The 25,852-nt window shown below is 36.2% G+C and overlaps 1 protein-coding gene across 7 annotated transcripts in view; it reads right to left on the bottom strand.

Annotated features, from left to right (window-relative positions):
- The window catches only part of LOC111343037 (rho guanine nucleotide exchange factor 12), a 45,203-nt gene that overhangs the window by 10,928 nt on the left and 8,423 nt on the right, over positions 1-25,852 (bottom strand). For 4 of the 7 annotated variants that reach the window (XM_088727244.1, XM_022950175.2, XM_022950171.2 and 1 more), the window contains exons 11-49: positions 24,315-24,590; positions 23,559-23,618; positions 23,245-23,436; positions 21,761-22,048; positions 21,540-21,591; positions 21,051-21,106; positions 20,184-20,282; positions 20,013-20,061; positions 18,338-18,389; positions 18,119-18,216; positions 17,914-17,986; positions 17,636-17,686; positions 17,300-17,357; positions 16,811-16,903; positions 15,808-15,913; positions 15,182-15,261; positions 14,687-14,768; positions 14,155-14,217; positions 13,747-13,787; positions 13,281-13,303; positions 13,117-13,140; positions 12,120-12,144; positions 10,366-10,388; positions 10,149-10,218; positions 9,602-9,669; positions 8,962-9,002; positions 6,006-6,058; positions 5,386-5,445; positions 4,735-4,786; positions 4,434-4,486; positions 4,121-4,214; positions 3,322-3,404; positions 2,864-2,947; positions 2,366-2,407; positions 2,085-2,202; positions 1,591-1,640; positions 1,251-1,301; positions 736-813; positions 178-253 (exon numbers count right to left, since the gene is read on the bottom strand). In XM_088727244.1, coding sequence (XP_088583370.1) covers positions 178-253; positions 736-813; positions 1,251-1,301; positions 1,591-1,640; positions 2,085-2,202; positions 2,366-2,407; positions 2,864-2,947; positions 3,322-3,404; positions 4,121-4,214; positions 4,434-4,486; positions 4,735-4,786; positions 5,386-5,445; positions 6,006-6,058; positions 8,962-9,002; positions 9,602-9,669; positions 10,149-10,218; positions 10,366-10,388; positions 12,120-12,144; positions 13,117-13,140; positions 13,281-13,303; positions 13,747-13,787; positions 14,155-14,217; positions 14,687-14,768; positions 15,182-15,261; positions 15,808-15,913; positions 16,811-16,903; positions 17,300-17,357; positions 17,636-17,686; positions 17,914-17,986; positions 18,119-18,216; positions 18,338-18,389; positions 20,013-20,061; positions 20,184-20,282; positions 21,051-21,106; positions 21,540-21,591; positions 21,761-22,048; positions 23,245-23,436; positions 23,559-23,618; positions 24,315-24,590 — 3,037 coding nt within the window. The remainder of the gene's footprint in view (positions 1-177; positions 254-735; positions 814-1,250; positions 1,302-1,590; positions 1,641-2,084; positions 2,203-2,365; positions 2,408-2,863; positions 2,948-3,321; positions 3,405-4,120; positions 4,215-4,433; positions 4,487-4,734; positions 4,787-5,385; positions 5,446-6,005; positions 6,059-8,961; positions 9,003-9,601; positions 9,670-10,148; positions 10,219-10,365; positions 10,389-12,119; positions 12,145-13,116; positions 13,141-13,280; positions 13,304-13,746; positions 13,788-14,154; positions 14,218-14,686; positions 14,769-15,181; positions 15,262-15,807; positions 15,914-16,810; positions 16,904-17,299; positions 17,358-17,635; positions 17,687-17,913; positions 17,987-18,118; positions 18,217-18,337; positions 18,390-20,012; positions 20,062-20,183; positions 20,283-21,050; positions 21,107-21,539; positions 21,592-21,760; positions 22,049-23,244; positions 23,437-23,558; positions 23,619-24,314; positions 24,591-25,852) is intronic. The other 3 variants (XM_022950174.2, XM_088727243.1, XM_022950173.2) reach the window with 2 other exon arrangements.

Genomic DNA, 25,852 nt, shown 5'->3' with positions numbered 1-25,852 from the left:
CAACAAAAGATTATTAAGTGCCCACTAGTCCTAAATGATTTCTGTTACTTTACCATAAAATATTAATAATCCTCCCCAGAAAAAGGTTGCTGAAAAAACCAACTCGTTATAACGATTACAAATAAAAAACGATGCAAACAGCCTATTCAAAAGTCATATTTAATCATATCCACTAACCAACACACTTGGTTCTGTTTATTCTCCACGTAAGTGGACCATCGTAAACCAACTTCTTTTGGGTAAGGTCCAAGTTCTAAATATCAAAAGGCGAAAAATGCAAAGAAAATATTTATAAACGAACAAATAAATCAATCAAAAGTGCTTTCAATAAGACCTGGCACCCGCCGGAGCTCCGGCGGCTATTCTGTTGCGAGTCGCCGGGTATATTTCACCGCGCTCAAGTTGCAGTCAGAACGCTAAGTCGCAATCAAGTCGCTCTCCGGCGGGTGTTGTACCGAGGTAGCCACCTATTCAAATCTTATTGAAAGCACTGAATCAATCAAACAAATTACTTTAACCTCTCGTTGAAAAAAAAAACAAAAAAAAAAACAGTACATTAAGTTACGATATTGATAAAAAATAAAACTAAAAGTTGTGGAAGTTCTAATTAACTAATTACCATGTATTTCCGAGGATACCTTTGACTGTTACGAAATAAAAGCTATGGCTTGATAAAATCTATGCGCCATCGGTTTTGTAGGGGAAAAAAATTCACAATCACTGATGTATCCACACCTTAAACTCCTCCATTAGTTTGTTGTTGGTGTTCTCAAGAGGCCTCCGGTCGATTTTCTTCTGAAAATCTGCCAGTCTCTGCACGAGAAAAAACCGGAAAAGTCAATCGTATCTACTATAATCAAATTACCTGCTTGAGCTAGTCGGTAGCCATTTCAGGTATGGTAGCTTGCTCTTGCGTTTTTTTTTTTTTTATTGTTTTTTATTTCCCGTCCTTTTCTTTGTTAGTGACTGCATTACAATGCAGGAAATAAACCAAAACATACCACAGTACATTGTGTGCAAGCCACTCGTGAGAAGTATGCATTTACTAGCTTCATGGCTTCAGACTGCAGATATCTGCAGAGTAACTAATGTAAAAGCTGCAAAACGTACCCCCAATTGCTGACTGGAGAGTAAGGCTAATCAAAGTTTGATTTCAATCCATTCCAAGTGCCTCCTAACGCCGGTTATCCACCATATTTAAGTAATCTACACTTAAGACTAACGACGGAAGGACAAATTAAGGATCTTACTTGTTGATCTTCACATTCTTTAACACTTTGGTTTACGTAAGCTAGCAAGTCCTGCAACAACAACAACAACAACAAAATTGAAACGCTGTGTTACAACTGCTCACTAAGACTTCTATACTTCCTTCGAGAGGAAAATCACCACCTGCATGTCAAGCAATACTCGTGGCATAAATTAGTTCGTTCCATGATTTGACTTAACTGGATGGTCTTCGTAACTGAAGTCCTAACTCTACACCGGGAAGATTTATAAAAAAAAAATTTCAGACATTACTTAAAGGCATCCTTTCCAAGTGGAAGTTGTACAATTCCAAATTTCAAATTCTTAACTAACATCTCTTACCTTGGTACACTGTATTGCTCTCTCGATATTTTTACCATCTTCATGTGAACCTACGTAAAAATAAAAGTATACACAAAGATTTAATCTAATCATTGGTTCCAGTTTTATTTTCCTATGCTTAAAACTCATTTTCATACGTTATTGTAAGCCAAGAAAAGAACTTAACTACAACTTACTTCAATGAACATCTTAATTTGGAATTCATGTAAAAAGCTGAAGCAGTGAATCAAAATAGAGCATAAAATAATGCAATTTGGGTTTACCCACATCAGGGTTCAGCTGTTTTGATTTTTGGATACCTAAAAATTTTCTTTAACTGCATGAAGAGAATGGTTAGCTAAATCCCTGTTTGATCAGCCATAAATGTAAGGTGAGATAAGGTAAGCGAGGAAAATTTTTAGCTCAGAACTCCTGTCATCAACGATTTTGTCTGTAGCAACCATACTTGCAACGTATCTCTGAGTGGCTACAACAGTCATTTCAGTGACACGTACTTGGAGTATTTTTCCGTATGCCTTCCAATAACATCGGGTATTTCGTCAATCGTTGATAGCTGTTTGAAATGATATCTTGCAGTCTCAATCTCCGACAGAGAGGATCATTTTCACAATTCTGCATGAAAACAGGAAACGCAGAACAACACCATGAACTAAGAGCACGGTCATAAACTCAGAAAAGCACTATGAATTCATTTTTGCTGTTACGTTACAATGGTACTTAACTCGAGGTGGTGGTTGAACCACCTGTTCAAATTTAAAGTACGAAGTACACATACCACTATAAACTGTTGCAGTTTTGGATCCTTTCTCTGTCGTTGCTGAAATAAAGAGAATCATCGAATTTTGAATATACCTTTAATCAAGGTGGGTGCTGATATAAAAATAACATCTTTTTCCTTGCTACACAACTGTAGCTAACTTCAAAGAAAAAGCAGAAACATTTAAGCCCAGTGCTTTCCCAACCCAAAGCTTGGATTACTATCTTGTATTTTGAAGCACCCTTATGTAAAATCATGCGCATAGGACTACAAACAGGCGAAAAAGAAACTATACATCAGAGAGCGTCCTCCATATTGCTTTCTACTTCAGTGCTTAATTTCCTAAGAGCTCCTCCACAATTAATAATCTTTTGATCTGTTTCTACAATATGAACACATAAGCACATTTGGGGGCCTCTGCATTAGAGTGCTGTTCACCTCCACCCCATGTTTCATCACAGTGAAGAGTATTAAGAAAGTTCCTTAACACATAAAGCTTAGACTTGGTTCACTAACCTTAAGCTGCTCAAGAGCAAATTTCTGATGATTACAAAATTGTGCACAAGCCTCCTTTGCTTGCTCACCAGGTTCTCCGTCGAACTGGATGAGAGAGAAGAAAATCAAAAATAAAGAGAAACATTCTAAAAGAAAGATGTACTGGACAACAATGCCACCAAAAACGACTACTTTATGAGAAAAGCAAATCACCTTTAAGTAACTGCGCACAAGACAACAACAACAACAACAGCGGTCAAATCCATAACGAACGTCCACACTACAAGACATTCTCGTTTGACAATTACGACGACAACTAAAACAATAACTACAAAATGAAATAAAACGAATTACCCCATAATGGTAAAACTCCACCCAACAAGACTCAACCATTCGTGCATCACAATCACGACAACAACAACAACAAAGAGAGCAACTGAAGAATCTGTACCAAAGAACGTACACGCTGCAGGCCTTACCCTATCGAGCATAACGTCTCCAATACATGTAATAGCGTCACGAGTTCCTTCTTGTCTAGCCATCATGCTCTGCATTAATGACACTACAAAAGTGCACAAAGGATAAGACAATTATATTTTTTGCAGTCATCAACCTTGAACTTCTGCGAGAATATCGCACTTAAACATCAAAACCTGAGTATTCATCTAATCTAGTTCTAATTCGAAATGTCTCGAAACAGACACCTCAAATGCATCACCTCATTTAATCAAAATTGATGAACGCGCAAACGCCTGAAAATTTTAGGAGGAAATCTTTGCCGTTCTCATATGTCCATGAAACAAATGGCTTTGAGAAGGAAAGCTAAACTAAGTTTTACATGGACCATTTCCGGGAAAATTGTTGAGTACAGATTTCTTCGTTCTTGTTCGTTCTTGTTCGTTCACACTATTTCGTGTACGTCGCATCTACTAGTTAATTACAAATCAATTATTTTTTAGGTTTCATTACTTCTATTGTATACTTTTTCCTTGATGTTTTAGTACTGTTGCATAATGCTACGCATTGTTGTAAAAATATCGTCTTGCAGATCAATGTTCACGTTTAAATCCATTTCAATTTCAGTAGTTTCTTTTTCTTTTGACTTCTGCCGTAGAAGAGTATATTCTAACAAACTTAGCTAAGAACAGTCACGTGTACACTTAAGTTGAAGGTGGTATAGCATCAACTCAGTTTTATGTGGTGAATACAGCGCATTTGAGTGTTTGAGAGAAGGATCCTCATAAAGCAAAACTACCAACAAACACATTGCTCCCTTACCATGAAGTTGAATCAAAGCATCTAAGTTCGGAAAAAGTTGGTGGATTTGCGCATAGGACATAATATTCATTTTTATCATGGGTTTGTAGAAAACCTGAAAACAAACAATACATTTCAATGAGAAAATCTTGTACTTTGGGAAAACTCGTCTCTTAATACTACACCTCCTTTCCAGGTTTTCGCTTGCTCCCACCCCCTGGGGTCAGAAGTGGAAAGGAGAGAGAGACAGAGCGAGCCCGGGAAGAGGATGATCAATACGGGAGAGGAAATTTCCCAGAAGTTTTACACAAAAACATGCAGTCACTTCTCTCACCTTGCGCAAGACTTTTAAATTTCTAACGTGAGTTCTTTCAGTGTAGATAAGCTCTGAAAGGGAGGATAGAACAGTCATAAAAAGTCAAAACTAAACTTAAATCTAGTCTTTTACCATCTTTATGAAAACAGTCAATTTTCCTTGTGGTCATTACTGTAATACGCAGTTTGTACACGTACGTACTACATGTGCATTCAGATAAGTAGTAAAATAGTTAACAATTCTAAGTTTCTACAGGTAGCCACAAGTTCCAACTTCACGTTCAGGTTGCAAATTGTAAGAAATTTAAGTTAACCATTACCATGGATGAATTCTTGTCGCTTTACTTCTTTTCCTTTTAAAGCCTTTAAGAGCTAATAAAGAAAAAAAAAGAAACACCTTCCACTACCATTTCACGCAATTCTCTACGTAACTAGATAACTTGCAGTGTTCTATATCTCCTTACGGTTCTACGAGCGGGCACGACACACCCCACTGTCCTCTTCTTATCTCTCATCATCCTAAAGTGTTCACTCCGTAGCAGAAAGAACACAGACAGCCGACTGTCAATTAGATAACTTGCACGAAAATCTCTCCATAATAGACTGAAGGAAATATTGTATACAATGATACAATACCTGCAAGCGCAGGGAGGACGAATTGCTTTGTATAAAAGAAACCTTCACTGGTGGAACAACTTGAACTAATGAAAATGCTTTTGCTATCAAGATTCGTTAGAAACATTGAGAAATATAAAAAACTGAAAACAAATGCAAGCAATATTGACGTCTTACATTTGGATCGGATGACGTTACACGGTTGCCCTTCTTTCATGCACAAGGCAACAATGAAGTATCAAACTAAGCAAATTGACGGTACGCACAAAAAAATTCCAGATTCAAAAACAGCCAAAATCTGTTAAAATTCAATTGTTTCCACCCACGGAGGTTGCCTTTCAGAACAGCTAAAATACCTTTTTATCTACAACTTGTTGCCAAGGTGGTGGTTGAGCATCTACTGCCATATCTGGGTCCTGCATCAAAGAAACCACTGATCAGAAGATAAATCGTACCAGTTCTAATGCAATCATTAAATTTCTTCTCCAAGAATTTTAGTCTGATTTCTCTCTGAAAGTCATCTTACAATGACTGTTCATGCTCTCAACCGGCTAGTTCAAATTTCATCTATGTCGATGTAAAAATTCTCCATAAACAAGTCTGCTTTACGAAATTTTCCGGCAATAGAAGCTTTGGTCATTAAATTTCTGCTCAGAGAAGTTTAGTCTGATTTCTCTCGGAAAGTCATCTTACAATGACTGTTGATGCATGTTCGATCATCAAAGAATCCCACCCCTTTCCTGTCTAAAAATGAAAGAAATTACACTCAACTATCCGATACAAAATTTCAAGTCTTCCCATAAAATTTCCTCATATAAATTTCAGAGGGAGAACTTAACTTTCTAAGAAAGGTTTGGGGAAGAACTGGTAAAGGTGGGGAAAAACTTGTTTTACGTTGGGGGCGAACTTTCACCATAAACCCCTTAAATATCTACGAAAAAAGAATGAGGAGTTAATAATATGGATCGTAACTTACCGGTTCTTCTTCTGCGGGCAGAAAAGAAGGAGACCGTGAGCGGGCACGTCTCCCTGAGAGCAAATAACACAGATTAGATGTGAAAGTACAAGTAAAGGGTGACGACAGGAATTATTTGTTTATCACTTCGTTTAAGTTTACCCAATGTTACCTACAAAATAGCAATTTTAAACAATAAATTTTTAACACGTATTTAAGGTACAGATATCAAAATTACGCTAACTTAACAGTGTTCGACGCGAATTTTCTTTCTAATTTGCCCTTTGGGCAACCAGGTTTGTTTTTGGTTGCCCTTGTATTTGTTTGGTTGTCCAAAGGAGGTTTGAAGTAGAATGGTAATTTTACTTTATAAATTTCCGCTGTTTGTTTTTGCGTTATATTGGCATTTTATGGGAACCAGTCAGTTCCAAAGCACAATACAAAGTATGTTTAAAATCCACAAAGTCAATTTAATCAGTGTTCGACACTAACGCTTGCGCGATTTTTACGAATGATTCAACTTGCAACAAGACGCACCTTTGCTGTGTTATTTACTTCTCTGCTAAATATATACGAGTACAAACCTCGAAACATTTCCAGAAGCGTAGAAGACACAAATGTCCGAACATTACGATCACCGCCATTTCGTTTTTTGTGCCAAACCCGAACTGAAACAGACTCATTTTTGCCCAAAAATGTAGACAAGTTCGATATGAAGTAGATGAGCGTGTGTTATAAGAATGGATACTACACGTTTTCGTAAATAAATTACGTGTATATTATTAATTTTGGGGCAGAAGCAGTGCTAACGTCGTGCATCAATTCAGATAAAGTTTTGTAGTACAAAAAGTTCAGAGGATAAATCTTAGCATTAATAAACAGTGGAAAGGTACGTTCATTTTTGTTTGCAAAGTACATGAAACGTAATGCACGTTTTTGTAACATTAAGATATTATTTAGGTAAGACAGGCCTGGCCCCAGACAGATAATCCGTACTTTAATAACCGTGTAGGGCAGGAGTAAAGGCCATGTGACTTATTGTTGGGAATAGAACCCACGGCCGTCTTTTCTCGGGGATGAACGAAAAATACCGGACTAGAGAGAGCGGCGAAATCGAGCCTAAGGTGCATTTAGCTGTGCGGAAACTGGGTATTATTGTGACAAGCATTCCTTTCGCTTGGAGAAACAACATGGCGGCTACAACAAGTTAACAGGCAAATTAACACCATAAAGTACGGTTCTTCCTCTGAAGGATCCAACTCGCTCTTTTGGTCTCTTCCAGTATTTCAGATGAACACTTTTTAAAAAACTCACCTTGAAATTTACATGAAGTCACATTAAAAAGATCAGTGTGTTAAACAGTGCTGCTAAGAAATGCTGCAATCATATCAACATTTATTGTGTTTATAGTGCTGTAGATAAAACAAATGAATGTGCAGTGGCCTGAATGCAGTTGATGAGTGAGTGTGCTGCCCTAGGCGAGACATAAATTGAAAGTTTGTACCTCCTGATTAGTTAAGTGGGTAATAGCACACAGGTTATGACGTCCATCATGTAGATGGTATATTACAAATATCTAGTAGTAATTGTTAACTTGCTTTTGCCAACATTAGAAAAGTCAAATGGATTAATCAATAAAAATGATTTGTGAACCAAAAATTAGTCAACAACACCGCAGTACTTATTGTATTTTTTGACCAGTTAATTAAATACTTTTTTCATTTACTTTAGCTTAACATCCTGCACCAAAATTAATTTGTCACAAGCTGAATGAATCAAGCTCAGGGACAACCTTAAACTTAAAGAATCCTATCATCATTTAAAGGTGCAACACAAGGACAGGATTTAATATTGACTTTGCTCCTTAAAAAAGCATTTTGTAAAGCTTTGTTGCAAAACTGACAGACTCTGTCTGTAGACAAACATTTTCTGTTCACAAACCAACCCATGCATTTAATTGAAAATTAGTTAAATGCTTTCACGCATTATACATGAAAAGCCATAATTAGGTTTTTGTTTGAATAACTATATCAGCAGCTGCTTTTCATACAAAATTGATGATAAAATAATAAGCTTTGCACAGTAAAATTAACAGTGTTAAAGTAATTAAAAAACTATTATTATTATTATTATTATTATTATCCTTATCCTTGTTATTATTATTATTATTATCCTTATTATTATTATTATTATTATCATAATTATATTCAATGTCGTCATGTGAAAGTGAAGGCTTGGGATGAATGATTTTATAGAAATATTAATGAAAGTCACATGAATGAAAAGGAAAAATAACATTTAAAATATGTAATAACATTATAAGTTAAAAGTTTCATTCTAAGTCATACACCCTTCACCCTTCCAGCAATATGTTATTTTTCTGTTCTCATGAAACCAAAAGCAATTTTTTTGCTGATTTATGGTTATTTTCATCCACCTAATCAGATTTGACCATCTGTAACAGACATACAGCTAGTATGAAAGCATCAAATATGCAAAAAAGAAAAGGATCAGAAATAACAAATTGCTGAAAAGGCATTTCACAAACCTATAGCAAATGCATGTAAATTTGCATTGCAAGTAAACACTCAACATAAACGAGGTGGCTAGTGAAAGGACAGTGTCATGACTTAAACAAGCACAAAAAGACCCCCAAATAAAGTTTAATTTTTTTTTCTTCCTTTTTGGTATATCACAACTGATCCTCTATATTGGGTTCAGCTATAACAGTAATCAAAGAACATTGCTGTCTCTTCTATTTGACTTGCAATTACAATTTTGGATTCAATATTCAAAACGTTCAACTAACTTGCTGACTAGGCACGAACTGCCTGCTGAGCAATGAATTGGTTGCCAGATGCAACCAAAGAAAGAATCAGGTCTTCCTGAACTTTCAAGTCCAGAATGGCTATGGTTGGTGCTCAGTTCACAACACTTTCCCTTTTTAAAATCCAAATATCTATAGCATAACACATACCATCTTCAGAGAGTACATCCATTGTGGGAGAATCCACACCTCTGAAAAATCAAACAGAAGCCAAATCAAAATAAAGTTCAAATCGTTCTGTACCTTTTCAAGATAGTACCAACAAATAAAAACAAAAAACAGAAGGAAACAAAAAAGGAGACCTGAAGCACTGGGTATAAAGCCTGCATCTCATTTATAGCACAACTGTTTTAGTTACTTTGAGAGTAATTTTAGTAATGGGAAGATTAAAGGACTGAAATCATCATTTTTTTTATCCTACTATGCACCCATTGGGAAAATCTGAGTATTCTGATTGGTTCTTACTTGGTCCATACATTGACATATGGATCATTTGAAAATGGTCATAAACCATGTATTTTTGATCACAAAAACTGGCAAATACAAAATGCCATTCAATAAACTACTAACTAATCTCAGTTACTTAAGCTGTACTAGGAAATATTAGGCCTCAGCCATTTTTATAGAGACATTGCTGCACTTGGTCTGTACTGCCACAACCTTGGGGCAATACTGGACAGCAGGGCCCTCATACTTGTTTAGTACCGGTAAGTAGTTAATATTTTCACTGTTGCTACAAAATGAGTGAGACTAGTATTTAAGTCTGAATTTACATTTGTAAACCACTTACACAGAATCCACAGGTCCTGCCACAGATTTTCTTAATCTCATATTCATTATCTTGTTACTGATTTCTCTCTAAGCATCAAAGAAATAATATGTTAGAAAAACCATATTTTCATGTGTTCAAGGGTAGCTTCAAACATTTGCTTGGTGGTAACTACAAGACCTGTACCTTACAAACCAGAACAGAACCCTAAAAATCAACAGAACATCACTTTTAAGCAGCAATTGACCACAATTCTTATCTGTTTACCACTGTAACAACCAACAGGGGATGTTGGGAGAATACGTGAAAATATTTTAAATCATGAACCAGAGGGCAGTGATTTACAAACCTTCCAAGCAGCCATGGCCAAAATAAAGAGATTTTAAAAGAATTTCCACCAAACGATGAGGCCAAAAAGGTTCATACAAGTGAAACTACAATTATCAAACCAACAACATTCTGAAAGAGATCTATACTGAACAAATAACAGCTTGTGTAATTCTTTCACTTGTCAAAATCATGTCGAGAGACTACATAACACTTTAATTTCTTTCAGTTAAATACTCACAGGTGTTTTCATACTCTCTGATCTTCCAACCTTTGGGAAGTATGGTTTATCAAGAAACAGCTCACTTGTACTGCAAAACAAAAGCAAAACAAAGTAACCATCAACATAGCAATAAAAAAAATCAATAAAAACTTAAAATAATGCCAATTCATTATTTCAAAATATTTCCTCATTTATTTTGATAAAGCAAAATATTAAGAATCTTTAAAATGCTAACCTTTTTATCTTTGACATTCCCTCCTGAGAAACCAAATTAAAACACAAATAATAATAATAATTTATTGACTTCTAAGGCACAAATTCTATGTATATATATTCAAATGCATCATAACATAATCATTACAATACACTTAAGATAAAATAAAAATAATAATAATGATGATGATTTGAATACAAAATAACAATAAATGCCATTCATAATAAATAAGATATATAACATATAACTATTACTTGAAATATTCTATTTCAAACTTAATCAATGAATAAATAACTATAAAAACTATCAATTATAAAATGCTTTCTTAAAAAGAAACCTCTTAAGCTTCAATTTATAACTATTAACAGAAATAGATTCTCTTATATCCCTTGGTAAATTATTCCATAGCATAGGTGCCACAAACATAAATGCCCAGTCGCCAAGTGTTGCCCTAGACTTAAAACTAGGTTAACTGAGTAAGGTCTTGTTACTGGAATTCCTTAAACTTAACAATTGATTTATACGTCAGCATGCATTCATCAAGATATGAAGCACACAGGAAGTTTGGAGAGCACGAAAGATGCAAAAGAGTTGCTCGAGGCATAAGTGAGAGCAACTCTAGCTTCTTGAGTGCCCTCCAAACTTCCCAAGTGCTTCATATCTTGATGAACACACAGCTGACGTATGAACCAATTGTTTTAAAACATTTGTAGTTAATGTATAAAGGGCAGAAATTCCCCCTCCTATGCTTCAATGTGTTGTTTATTTATTTTGTTTCGGAAAAGTATTTCCCCATGCTTATCTTGTCTCAGATTGGTCAAAAACTGACAGGTGAATTCATGCGTGGAAATGAATTTAGAGTTCCGAAATGAGATAAAATCCTTGATTGTTTTGTTTTCCCTTTCTCTGGCTTCTTTCTCAGGAGTTAAAAAATCCTTTCCCAAAGAAAAAGTAGGCAGATCTTTATCAGCTTGTTTGCTTGTTGCCATGTCTAGTTTAACTTTTTTGCGGAAGTTTTTCCCATTTTTTAATGAAAAATGCTGAAGTCACTTGCGAGAAAAAAATGTTTTCACAAGGCATTTGTTTGCTGATGTCACCAGCGTGCACAATGGGAAATTGAAGCACGTTTGCACTATTAAATTTGATTGCACGAATTTGCAAGCTATGTTATAATATATCTTGACTCAGGCTTGAGTGTAATTAAAGAACTTAAATAAGACGGTGCTAAACCCTTAAAATGCAGTCAATGACCTATCAACAGTAAAACTTCTGTCTCATACCAAACCAAAGTGAAGAGTATAAGTTTCTAAGAGTTAAACCACATAGTAAAAGATTTGTCTGGAACAATTTTAAAATCAAGAGGATGGAAATTTATACTAAAAAAGTTTTTTTTCAGGAAATATTTATTTTTTTAAAATGAGCATATAATTTATTAAAACTTTTGAGCATAAAGGTCCAGTTCAACCTGAGCTTGCACAACATACATGTACCCTAGCTGTAGGTAGAACCTGTGGTGAACTAACTCTCTCCCATCAAGCAGATGCAAATGCCACAAAAAAAACATGATATCTCTGACTACATTAAACAACAGTCAAAGGTCACAGCTCCTATCTGATGTATGTACATTTCTAAACAACCACCTCCCTAACTCCCAAATGAATTTTCCTTCAAAAGATGTTATACTGTTCACTACAAAAAAAAAAATTATGTTGTTTATTAAAATGCCCACAATGTTAATCGTGACTATGTTTGAAAGTATTACTTTGAAAACTCACCTCACTAGAACCAATGAATCCTTCCCTAAAAAAAAGTTAAAATAAGGAAAAATGTAAGTTGAAGTAATTTAATTCTACCTCAGTCTATAATTTTTTACAACACCATGTCAAGAAATAACAGTGATTATAGGGGAGAATTACTCTCATTTAGTCAACCATTTCACTTTCAAACTTGCCTAGAAACAAGCACAAAAAGGGGGAAAATAATGATACCCAATCAATAAAAAAGACACCAGTTCTCCACAGAAAAACCCTTCTACCTCTACCTCTTTAAACAAAAACTAAAAATGCCAAATCAAGAAGTGTAATCAATGAAACACACTTTCCACGATTTTAGCACACAAGTCCTCAACAGAAAAAAACCTTCAAGCTAGGAATAACTTGCTGAATATCACCCCATCTTTAAACTTCTACCAAAAATTATCATCTGCTGACATTTTCCTGTTGCAATAATACTTTTGTAATTTTGAAAATTACTTCACATCCTGCTGGAGCTTACATATACAACATTGTTTCTAAAAGTGATTTAAAGCTGAAAGTAAATCCTGCAGGTTGAGTCAGTTTGCTAGACATAACGTCTCGTAGTCACGTTCGACGCACTAAAAACTACTATAAAACGAAAAGAATTGTAAAAACGTGTAAAATGGTATATAAAAAGTCACTTGTAAAAATGTAGCGGAATTCCAAATCGATTTCGATCAATTACGATCCTCATCAGTAGTACTACTGATGAGGATCGTAATTGATCGAAATCGATTTGGAATTCCGCTACATTTTTACAAGTGACTTTTTATATACCATTTTACACGTTTTTACAATTCTTTTCGTTTTATAGTAGTTTTTAGTGCGTCGAACGTGACTACGAGACGTTATGTCTAGCAAACTGACTCAATTATCGAACACGTTCCTGGCCTCGGCCCACAAAATTTCATCACAAAATCCTGCAGGACAAACTTGAAATTGCCCCATCTCATAAAAAGTTTCATTGAGCTCTTACCTGGACAGTTCATCTGCAGTCATTCTAAACCAAACAAACAAACCAATCAATAGAAAACCACAAAAGAATGAACCTGAACAAATGAGGCTTGATTCATGTACACTGGAGGACGTTACTACCTTCACAATGAACTATCACAAATATTACTACAATTGTGTTCTCACCCTCTGTCTCTGCCACCAGTGATCTGGAAAAAAGGATTTAATCAGTATGAACAGTAACTGGGTCACAGAGCAAGATAATAAAGGGAGAGAGTGGACAATAAATTACAACATTAGGCCAATCATCCTCATTAGTGATTCAATAACATACTTTCAGCAGAGAATTTTTGTTCCTGTCATGTGACTGGTATCCCCAGAAAAGTAAACACAAATCAAGTCTTCTCCACACCTTCACCCTCATGAGCTTTCTTAAAGGGACTGGTAACAAAAAAAGAGATTCTCTCCACAGAATAAGGATTGGTAACAAAAAAAAGAGATTCTCTCCACAGAATAAAGGTTTCGTTGCCTACTGTGGAGGACAGTGGCCAGTGTCTAAGTCTGTTCTGGGACTGCTTGACAACTGATTGGAAATGAAGGTAGATAATTAAGGGTTCAGTGTACCTTCGATCGAGTGAGTACTGATACTTACCGGATCTTCATCAAATGAACCACTCTTTTTCTTGTTGTACTCTACAAAATAAACGCATCAAACATAAGTCTGGATAGGCTTTCTAACAGCCACCTATTTACAGCAGCAAAAGGGTAAGAACTTGAAGAAACCCGCCATCAAACCTGACTTAAAACTGTTTCAGGAATGGAGAGGCTTGGTGAAAATGTCACAGGTGAGGAAGGCTACAAGTTTTTTTTTGTTGTTGATTCTTTTGTTTTTTTTGTATAGTTACTAATTTTAGTTTCAAAAACAACACTGCTCTAATCACCATGACAAAGTCCTATTTTAATTTACACACAGTTAATTTTCCTTGCAATGAACATAGGGAGGTAATAATGTCTGCAACTTCCTAGATAGCCAATTACTTTCATTGATACATGTACATACCTGGGTGTCCAGGGTCAGATTCATTCTCATCATCATTTTCTGGGTTCCAATTCTTCCCCCCATCTATGAAAGCAACCAAAAACAAAATAACAACAAACATTACAATGCTCAAATACAGCCATGATATAATTAGAGTGTGTTTTGAAGCTGTCTATGGGAAGAAATTGCAATCTGTGGATAGCTTTGCAAATATATTTTCTTGGGATTTATCTGCTTGACAGCATTCATTCTCCTTGTGGGTTCAGACCCTGAGCCCTCAAATTTCATCATAAAATGCCTCCATTTTCTCCATAAATAGTCCCTCTCTCCTCTTAGTAAATAATTGACCAGTCTGTAATATAGAACAAATATTGTAGAGAAGTGAAGCTTGTGGCAGTTTTAGTTTAAGCATTAACTTGGTTCTGCTTTGTCAAGAAAACTTTAAGTCACCATCTAAATGCAATCTAGCAATTTCTCCAATAACTGTAAAATATCTCACAAAATGTTACAGTTTGTTTTTGATTTATGAGTTCTTAAAAAACATTTTACTTACAAGGAGATGGGCCCAGTGTTTGACTAGTTTTCCTGATATTAGTCACAAATGATGGTGACCTGCCAGCTTGAGCAGTAGGTTTCTAAAACAAATAACACACAATAAATCACTGCTCATTAGAGCAAAATGCTGCAAAACTCATATTTCTTATAAAAATCTTTTCAAAGCAGTCTTTGTTGGATATTGATAGCCTTTGCTAGAACTGAAACAAGCATTTAAACAAACTTCCTAAAATGAAAATCACTGTTTAATACAAAACTGCATTCACCACTGGCATCTTATTTCTGCTCATCATGATAATTATGGTAGGCATAAGTTAATCAGATCCTGGCTGAAAAAGTAAGGGTTATCCATCTTGTAGATGGTGATATGCAACACACCTACAGAATTTCATTTTGAACAGTTTTACTGCAGTGGTTAAATTCTTGACTTACACAGCCAAGAATACTCCTGTGGACAATACATTAGGTTGAACATCTTGTTTACTCCACTCACCCTTTCCCTTTTTTTCTTTGTTCCTGGACATTCCTCAATTGCCTCAAAACAGTTCCCTTTATGTACATTGTATTCACAAGCTAACAGTTGATAAAAGACAAAGGCACCATTCCATAAAGAGTGATAAAAACTGTATTCAGAGGGTATGTTGAGGATCATTTTTTGAAAGAAATATGTTCTGAGTTTTCATTCAATTGAAAGGATAACTTGATGAGAATTTCTTAATATGTTTACAGAGTTTTCAATAGAAGTTGCTAGTCCATAGTTTTTACTTTTGCCAAGAAAGTTCCCAGGCCACCTGAATATATAACAGGGGCCTTGGGGGGACGTAAGTGCTAACAGTTAATCTCAGTTCATAACCAGCTTAAAAAAAATAATCAGGATTTTCCCCTCTTCCACTCAGGCATTGGAATTTCCATGGCTAATGGGATTTGATCTGTTTTCTTGCTGAGAAATTTGAAAAACTGGAGAACCATGGTTACTTTGCTCAACTTGCACTTTGAATTACACAGCATGCAATGAACAGGTGAATCTTTGTTGTTTTTTATCATCCTAAGTATAGGATTACATAGCCATGCATGCAGTCTATGTTCTTAAACTGTAACAGTTTCAATCATTGAACATACTTGAACACTGGTATCCTTGGTCTCCAGCCCCCCAAAGCAGGTTACCACAGTGATTGCAGTAAGTTGGAGTTGTATACTGTGTACTAACAAAGTGATGTCCTTTCATCTACCAAAATACAAAGTCAGTTATCAATCAAAGAACTCCCTGGAAAGTCCTGACTGGACTGTTTTTCTTAGAAAAGCTTCCTTTCAGATCTCCAATTTCAACATTTCCCTTATTTGACAACACTAGATCACCTTATTCACAAAGCTGATAACAAAGTAATAAATGACCACAATACATTAAGTAGAAACCCTAAATGTCTGTTTGAAAAATAATGCTTCTCAAGCCCCAGTAGTCAAACTGTGGACAAATACTATGGATTAACCACAGTGAAAACCACGAAAACTTACATGTAAAATTATGAAAACCGTGTACATGCAGTGATAGAGCAAGTCAGGGAAGCTAATTTGAAATCTACCCAGTAAAAATGATGAAAGATAAGAACCTAGTGGCAGAGGTACCTTTCTACAAAAGAAAACTGGCATAAAGTCTGAGACAATCATAGTTGTGCAAGCAGTACCTGCGAGTACTGCTTGCAGGATGCACATACTTCCTTTTAATTTCGGATTTTTTTTTTAGTTCAGACATGTGTGTTTCAATCTCAACAAATAAATTAGAACAATAAGAACTGAACAGTAAAAGCAGTATGTTTGGTCTATAATGCATTAAGAATACAGTCATTATCTTCCTTTGGGCACAGAAGAGTATATGATCAAAAACTTCAAGAGACAAAACCCTTCTGTTTTCTGAAAACCATGTGATCAATTGCCCTCTACCACTAGTTGTTCAAAATAACATTTTCACAACAAAAAGATCAAACTAGTCACATTCTAAAGAGGATGAAGACAATGAGTTTAGAGAGCTTAACTTATAAAATTGGCGGACACTGTTTGTTTAACTTCCACACAATACTAAATTATAAATACTAAAGAAAGCCTCAAACCACCAAACAATTCTAACCTTTTTATTTGACTTCATTTTAAATAATGGTTTGTTCTCTTTTCGAGTAAAGCTTTGATATCGTTCCAAAATGTTTGCATTGTTTCCTTGTTGCTGCAAAACAAACCAAAATTTAAAATGCACCCCATGAAAGTTAAAACAACTTGTAATAACACCTGCTACACAAAGCCAGACAAAGGAAGCCTGTAATGAAGTTAAACTAAAACAAGACTTAATAAAATGCAAGAAAGTCAGATTTCATGATCAAAGGGAAAGGTGATTTATCAAAGGCATTGCCCTAATAAGAAATTAAGCAAGTCGTGCTGCTTGCCTACCAAGATATTTACTTGCATTGGATGTCTTAATAAGGGTTGAGGTGTCCTCAGTTTTGAGGGCCATTAATCATATACAGGGAAAATAAATGGTCATTATTATTGTTATTTAAACAACAATATCCATTTGTAACACAAACCTCAATGTAGGTTACTACACATTACTTACTGCACTAACCTTCATGGTGATTCCAACCTGTCTCAGAAAGGTGGTAAGGGCTGACACCATTGCATTACTATAATTCAAACGAAGATGTAGATAAGCAATTCATAGTTTTCTATGAATTAACCTGGGTATCATTAACAATTGTTCTAAACTAATACACAGCCAACTCAATGGGTAGCATGTTCCTTTATTATTTCCATAACGGCACAATAACCAATTCTGAAATCTGATTAGTTCTTGACAAAAAATGTGGTTTCCCAGGTTCACGTTATGGGTCAGTGCTGGCATTCCTCTGTTTCCTAAAAACACTTGAAACAATACCACTGCATCTGTAAAGAGTTAACTTACTTCCTGTTGACTTGTGAAGCATCTGTACCTGTGTTCATCTCCAATTCAGCCCTTAAAAATAATCATAGCATTTCTAGGTGGGAACTGAACAACACTTGACAAAATCTGGATGGGTTACATGTAATTTAAGTTGCACTGTACTCATTGTTAGCTTAGTAACACACATCACAGATTTGTGGGTGTACTGTTCATTTTAAACAACAGGTGTCCCAAAATGCCCATACAGAATGTCTCTAACATTCTGTATGGGAAACAAATAAAACAGTGATTGAACTTACAAGATCTCCTCCAAATGAGGCATCAGAGTTTGCTCTACTACTAGCAGTTCCTTTCCTTTATCCATGTTGTCATCTGCAGTATTGGTAATAAAACCTTTCATTATACACAACATGATTTGAATGAAACAATTCTTGTATGCTTGCATCTTTTCTGACCTATGCAAAGAAATATATAACAAAACTTGACTTTGTTATGGAGTGTTACCTTCCAGGTTGTGGTCCCCAAACAGACTTCCAAGGCCAAGAGCTCGTTTATTCCTAAAGTCTTGTAACAATTCTTTTATTTCTGCTTCTGCAAAAGTCCTGTTGAACAAAACATACAAGTTTGGGAACATATGAATAGTGTTGCCTTCTTTAAAGTTATTCTGCTCTAAAGGCTAAAAGCACTGCCAGCTATTAATGCTGGTTTTGAAGTGAAAGTTACCTTGCATGTTGAAACAAATCTTTGGTAATCTCTTCTGACTTCAGACAACTCACTGAAACACATAACAGAAAAACAATTTTGATATGTACCAGTTATTGTACAAGAAAATATCTATTGCCTATCAATACGACAATTGCTGTTTATGTTACCATAATTTCCGGCCATTTACCTGCACGGCCGATTACCCACACCAGCCGATTATTGCATGCAGCAAAAAAAAAAGTCAACAGATTACCCACACTAGTGGATAACCCACACCTTAAAAGTAAAGGAAATTTGTACAAATTGCTCTGCAAATTCATGGCCACATTTTGTGAGAACGATCGTTTGGCGCCATGTTGATTTGTTGATTTCTCAAAAAAATTGTTATCTCCAGTTCTATTGGGCCTAACAAGTCCCTTAAAATGGGATAATACTTTTCAGCGGAGGCTAGTGTTAACAGGAAATTTGTTAATGATGCACCGGTTATCCTTGGTTAATTTTTGTCATCATCAAGGTTTTGTTTACACGCGTACTGATAGTAATTTGTTCGTCGCGCAACTAATGTGTGTGAAATAAACTCATATAATTTGGATATATCAACAAAGTTGAAATGGTAAATTGGCCACCGTAACGATTACAAAAGCTGACGTTTCGAGCATTAGCCCTTCGTCGAAGCGAATAGAGGAATTGTGGGTTGTGCGTGCTTTTAAAGGTGGAAAATGGAGCTACATTATTGGTGGGAACATGGCAACAAGAAAAACAAGAATAAATTAGTGGAATGAAAAGCATTTGTTGATCCCTGTGGGATTAAGGCTGCCGGTTTGAAAGATGAGCTTTTGTTCAAGATTTTTATGGCTTTCTGTGCTACCTAAGTGTAAGGAAAGACCGCAGATTGCCATATGTTGCTTAGAATGATTAGGTAAATTAAAATGCCTAGCAACTGGTTTCGACGTGGAAAGGAATGACAAGGACACATCAAAACCAGTTGCTAGGCATTTTAATTTACCTAATCATTCTAAGCAACATACCGCAATCTGCGGTCTTTCCTTACACTTAGGTAGCACGGAAAGCCATAAAAATCTTGAACAAAAGATCATCTTTCAAACCGGCAGTCTAAATCCCACAGGGATCAACGAACGCTTTTCATTCCATTAATTTATTCTTGTTTTTCTCGTTGCCATGTTCCCACCAATAACGTAGCTCCATTTTCCACCTTTAAAAGCACGCACAACCCACAATTCCTCTATTCGCTCTGACGAAGGGCTAATGCTCGAAACGTCAGCTTTTGTAATCGTTACGGTGGCCAATTTACCATTTCAACTTTGTTGATATATTCAAATTATTTCGTTACCCCCACCGACGCAGCCCCAAACAGTTTCTTTCGAAACTATCAGCCTTTATTCATTTGAAATAAACTCAAGTCAGTATCATGTATTCGTGCCACTTTGTGGCACTTTTAATACAATAAAATTCATCTGAGAGGTGGAAACGCAGGTAGGTGAGATTTTTTTTCAATTCACCTGCCAGTAGATTTCAAAATTGTCACATAACCTGCACCTCCCTATTACCCGCAGTGGTGCGTGTTTAAGGCAAAATCAACAGATTACCCGTGGGTAAACGGCCGGAAATTATGGTAGTAGAGAAAAATAACATAACAGTGCACAATCAGAAAAAAGGGAAGGATTACCCTTACCAACTGGTTCAATGACTGTCTCCTTATCCATGTTGTCAACCTTCAGAGGCTGAAATAAAGCAATAAATTCAAATTTGAATATAGTGTCCTCATTGGACCTAACAATAGTGATAGCAACGATATGTCTGGTTATGATATAGAATTCAAAGAGGGAGGTCAAACTCTACATACTGCTCGCTCATCCAGGAAAGTGGAATAAATCTCATAGGCCCATTTCTTCATTTCTTTTAGAGTTCCTTCTCTGTAGGTATCTGTCACCATCCAAAAGAACTAAACAAGAACAAAATTCTCAGTTAATAATAACATCTACATTTGAACTTGTGACCCACTGCCAAATGGAAGACCTGTTGATACACAATTGAGGTCACAGTAAGCTGCTTATGTCAGCAATTTAAGTTCAGCTGTGAAAACTGAATATAATTAATTTTATTATACATTGTAGTCACCATCTGTCTTCTCATTGGCTAAATGCCCACGGTTAATTTTGGGAAACAGTGCAACCTACAGATTATTGACTACTCTGTACCTACAGCTTAGTGAATAATCTGTAGGTTGCACACACAATGCATGATTTCCAGTGGGGCAATGTCAAGTTCATGGACAGCAAAGTAAGAATGGATGGATTCTCAATTTGCTTCATCAACCCAGTGAGAAATTGAGAAATTACTTGAAGATAAAGATTTGGAAAATACTAAAATGTATAATAAAACAATTATTGGATGAGGTTTTTGTGATATCGAGAATAATCAAGGTCTCGGTTAGTGTTATCAGCCTCAGCCTTCGGCTTTGGCTGATAACACTTACCTCGACCTTGATTATTCCCGATATCACAAAAACCTCATCCAATAATTGTTTAATAACGAGTGCATGATACCTACATGTGTGCCAACATGATGACAATAATACACAAGATAAAAAAGGCTGGTCTCTTTTGAGACATGTTTAACCATTGCTAAGCTCAACATTAAAGAAGAGATTATTGACCACCCAGAAGCACATGCATACCCTGTAAATGAGCCTTAAAATTTCTGCACTCACCAGACCACTTGGATCACTGTTTGAGATAAGGTAGTGAAGGAAAACTGCCATATGAGCTGGAATTAAAAAGGCAAAATCACGTTTAGTATGACCCCAATCATACTTGTCAAATCATATCAAAAAAGTCTCATTACTGAAGTATTTTAAAACAACCAATTAGATTTTGCAACTTCCTTCAGAAAGGGGTCATGTTCATAAGAACACCACTTCCACTTTACCCTATTCCCTCTTTGCCTCCCCTGCACATGACGAAATATATATGATAACCCTACCCCACAAAAAAAAGAGAAAAATTTCCATTGAGCAGTAGAGTGAGTGAGAGACCTCAAGCCTCTTAACCTTTATTTAAAGCAAAAACTTATCATGGTTTGTCAGCACTAAATAGTAAGGAGTACTGCTACTCCTCCAGAGTAGACCTTCCTTGTCTAGAAGTGGTCTTTGTAACCCCCAATTTCTTTGATTATGTTACTGTTTATCAGTGTTTTATACCTGGTTTATTTTTAAGCACTTCTAGATCATTAAATGGCCCATGGTCATCTATCTGTTAATAAAAAAAAAATGGTTTCCAGAATCTTTAGTAATTAGTCAGGACTGCTAAACAGCACTTAACAACTGTTTCATTTTGACTGCCCGAGAAAAAGACATTAAGTAGGCAAATTCAAAGCAAGAAAATTGGACCACACCAGATGCACGAAGTTTATACATCTTACCTTCTCGTCATCTGAAGCAAACTCTTCGTCCTCCATTGACATGATTGGATCATTCTGTGGGTCAATACTTTTGCTGCTTTCAGTGGTGTTATATGATGATTCTTCATCTCCATCAACATATATATCACCAGCATCATTGGGTATTTTTTTCTCTAATGATTCTGTGAATGTCGGTGTTGGTGGTGGTGAGTTGCTGCTGCTGCTACTGCTTTTACTGCTGACATTGTCTACTAGTATTCCTTTGCTATCATGCCCTACTGGCTTCCATGCTTTTGGAAGGGATGCAGTCTACACAGAATGAGTGAGAGACAACATTCAAGTTAAATGAGTGTGTGTTTTTTCAAGGGATTTTTCAGAGATGACTCTACTTTGCCTTGATGTTTCTCAACTCTGCTAATTGTTACCTTGAACAGTAAAAGTTGTAGTTTAGAGTCATACTCACCATGATGACAACCCCTAGAGTCACAAAACTTTAGTAGGGCACTTTTTTAGAGAGAAATAATATTCAAATAATGACTGTTTCTCACTCAAACACCTTGCGAGGTCACTCCTATTTCTGCTTCACCCACTGACAAAATGATGAAAAATTTTTGCATTCTTCACATTCTTTGAAAGGATATACATTTTCACTCAACCAATGCCAAAACAGTTCACACACTGCCCAAGTCATACGAGCAGCTCCTTAAATTGATTTAAAGTGCTACTGCGACGAAATGTTTGCATTTTATTTTCCCAATTTTCTTGTGTTAACTTCACATTTAGACCCTAAACTATAAGAATTAGCGTAAGTTTCTCAAATTTGACAACGTTATGCCTTAAAAATAGGGCCGTGAAGACATTAAAAATTCTCCTGCCATTGCTCAAATAACACACTGGAGAGCCCACAAAAATAACTACTAACAGCGGTTTTAGTTGTGATGTCATTGACTCACTTCGACAACGTCGCAAAAGCATGCCTTTACAAGAAATATGCAAAAGAAAGCTGGGGAACAATTCTTTCGAATTTTATTCCTTCTTTCCTGCAGAACCAGAGAAACAACTCTCTCTCGGCATACCAAATTAGCCACATTTGTTGAGTCATTGACATTGCTTCCGTTCTCGACCCAGTTTCTTCTTCTTCGCGTGGAGTTCTGTAGTTTGAAGAATGGCGGCCGTTTAGATCACGAATCTACAGGGAAAATAATATTACTTCTCGATGGAGTTTTGCCTTAAGATTTGGCAAATTTGTTACTTAGGGTAAGTACTTTCAACCTCTGAGGAGAAAAGAAAAGGTGCATTTTTGGTCGCAGTAGCACTTTAACTGACATACAAGTCACTTCAACATTAACAAACATCAAGTGAACAGAATTCCCTTCAGATGCCAGGAGACCTTAGAGTGTACATTTTCCCAAGTAAGATCCCATTTGAAAAAAAATAACCTTAATTCACCAAAGTGTATAGTCAACAAAAAAGTCTGGGCAACTACAAAAAAAAATTCCCTTTACCAGAGGATTTTTGTGTGCCTTGGTGGCTGGATAACCAGGCTTCCATGACAGTCCAGATCCATCATCAAAACTCTTTTTCTTGCTATTACTTCTTACAGGTAAAGATTTGTCAGAGGAGCTTCCATTTATAGTGGGACAAAAGAAAGATTCTGGACTGGAGTGTTGTCTCACATGAGTTGGACCCTCAGGAAGCTGTATAAACATAGGAGAGTTTATAAGCAAAGCAAAGTAGACTGTACATAGACAAGTGTGAGACATGCTGCTGTTAATTTTAAGAATGGCTTAGTAATTAGCAAGGGTTAAAAAATACTTACTGAAAGCTTCTTATGCCTTTTTTTTCCAGGATAAGTACCTGAACCTATACCACTAAGAGGCTACAGATTAATGTAACAGTATTGTTAGAAGGTCATGTTAACAAGTTAGTTCTAGGAAGACATAGTCATTATCATGCATATCAAGATAACTAACCATCACTATCATTACCAACCCTGTCATATTGTCATTTACCGTCACTGTCATTACAATTCTCTCAGAACTCCTATTAAAAATGTTCAATGATTCAATCAGGAAAATTAAAGAAAATTTCATCCCAGTTTAAGCCCTTGATAACCAGATTCTTCTCAATGGAAGACAAAGGGTCCTTCCTCACACCCACACCAATCATGCCAATTATTCCCAACACCAAACTATTCTTGAGTCTGCTACAGTATTTGTACTTATAATTTCAATATATCAACAAAGTTGAAATGGTAAATTGGCCACCGTTACGATTATAAAAGCTGACGTTTCGAGCGTTAGCCCTTCGTCGGTATTTGTACTTATAATGTAATATTGAATATTCAACTTAACATACTAAACATGCTACTGGGACAAATCCTGTCTGTATCATTGTGGTACATCAAGCTAATGTGCCTCTTTCTATTCTTCCCTATTTAATATGCAAGATGAAACATGCCCTATAAACAAACTTAGTGGCATGTTACCACCTTCACTAATTGTCTGAGAAGGGGCATGTAAATAACAATAACTTAAAGTAATAAACCATCTCAAAAAGGTTAAAGTTAACATACCATAAGTTGATCTCCTTTCTGAGGGATCTTTCTCATAGGAGGCTGGGATGGAGAAGAAGGAACCTCTCTACTGTCACTGATGCCAGGAGAAATGACAGCTGGCGGATAGTTGTCATACAGTGCATTTGGATCATGATCTTGTGGAGGACTGGTGTTGCCCACAGCTGATAATGAATTACACCTGGCTGGAAATCGGTTTACTTGCTGCCATGTTGGAGAGACAGTTTTACCAGGAGGAGCTGAAAAGGGTCCATTATTACTTGAAACTGGCAAACGCTACAGAAAACAACATGAACATTCTCACACAAAATACTGCATTTTAGTAAACTTTCGGTATGATAACTGAATACTTATTTGCAAAGTGGGAGAGCCAAACAAGTAATACTTGGCTTTTAGTGATAATGTCCTTGCATCATGCCTGAAAACCAAACATTTTTCTGTCCTACCCAACCAAACTCAGTCAATGAGCACTTTATAAAATGCCAGTCTCCTTTCCATAATTCTTCTTTTTATCCTTTAGTTCACATCATGCAAGGCCTCTAAGCTTTTTCTGGCTCTGTTCACTCCATTGTGCACATGCGATCAAATGGGTTGTGAGATGCAAATAATTACAAACTACCACTGTGGCACAGAAACTTAATCTTGGTAAATGGACAAGGATTAAAACAAATCCAAGGCTAACAGAAGGAAGTAACCAATGGCATGTGACAAAAAAAACCAAACAATGTTAGGGACAGTTTACACAATAAGCATTGTTCCTCACTTATATGTGACCTTCTTTGGGAAAACGTACACTAACAATATTCCGTTAAACGTTAGAAAACTAACAGACAGCTAACGGATAGCTAACGGCTTTACAGACGTTCTAATGGTTTGTCCTAACGCTCAAACGATTTGCCCCAACACTCTAACGGTTTGTCCTAATGCTCAAACGATTTGTCCTAACGCTCTACCGGTTTCTCCTAACGCTCTAATGGTTATTCCAAACATTCTAACGCTTTGTCCCTACGTCTTAATGGTTTGTCCTGATGCACTTACAGTTGGTCCGCCTGTTTCACTTTGCTCCTTATGGTTCACCCAAATGGTGCAAGTGGTCGATCGAAAAAAGTACAGAGCAAGGAAGTGTAAAACGATGTTGCAAAGTCTTTTTGAAAACAGCTAACTGGCTGAAGGCTTTTAACACCAAAAGAGTCCGCTTTGATGATTGTGAAAATCACCAATGATCAGGTGAATCGAGTCTTCTTCAGACGGGCAAATCGACGTTGGGCAAAACAACTGCAATGGACGTCCGCGCTGGTCTTCTTTTTGCAGTCCTTCTTCCTTTTCCTTAGAGCACTGTATAATTCTAGAGACTGTACTTTTTGCAACAACAATGATTTCTGTGCTGAGAATTCTGAAAATTTCAGTACGTGATCTGCCAGCATTTGCCAAACAGAGTATCAGGCGACTGCGAACATATTCACCATACAAGTTTCTACTTCATTAAATCGGGGTATAATTTTATGTTATATTACGTTTGGGATCCTCAATTGCGTTCA

This window comes from Stylophora pistillata, chromosome 7, assembly GCF_964205215.1.
Source record: "Stylophora pistillata chromosome 7, jaStyPist1.2, whole genome shotgun sequence".
Classification (NCBI taxonomy): domain Eukaryota; kingdom Metazoa; phylum Cnidaria; class Anthozoa; order Scleractinia; family Pocilloporidae; genus Stylophora; species Stylophora pistillata.
Note: the sequence above shows the minus strand (reverse complement) of the source record. Positions and strands in the feature narration are given on the sequence as shown.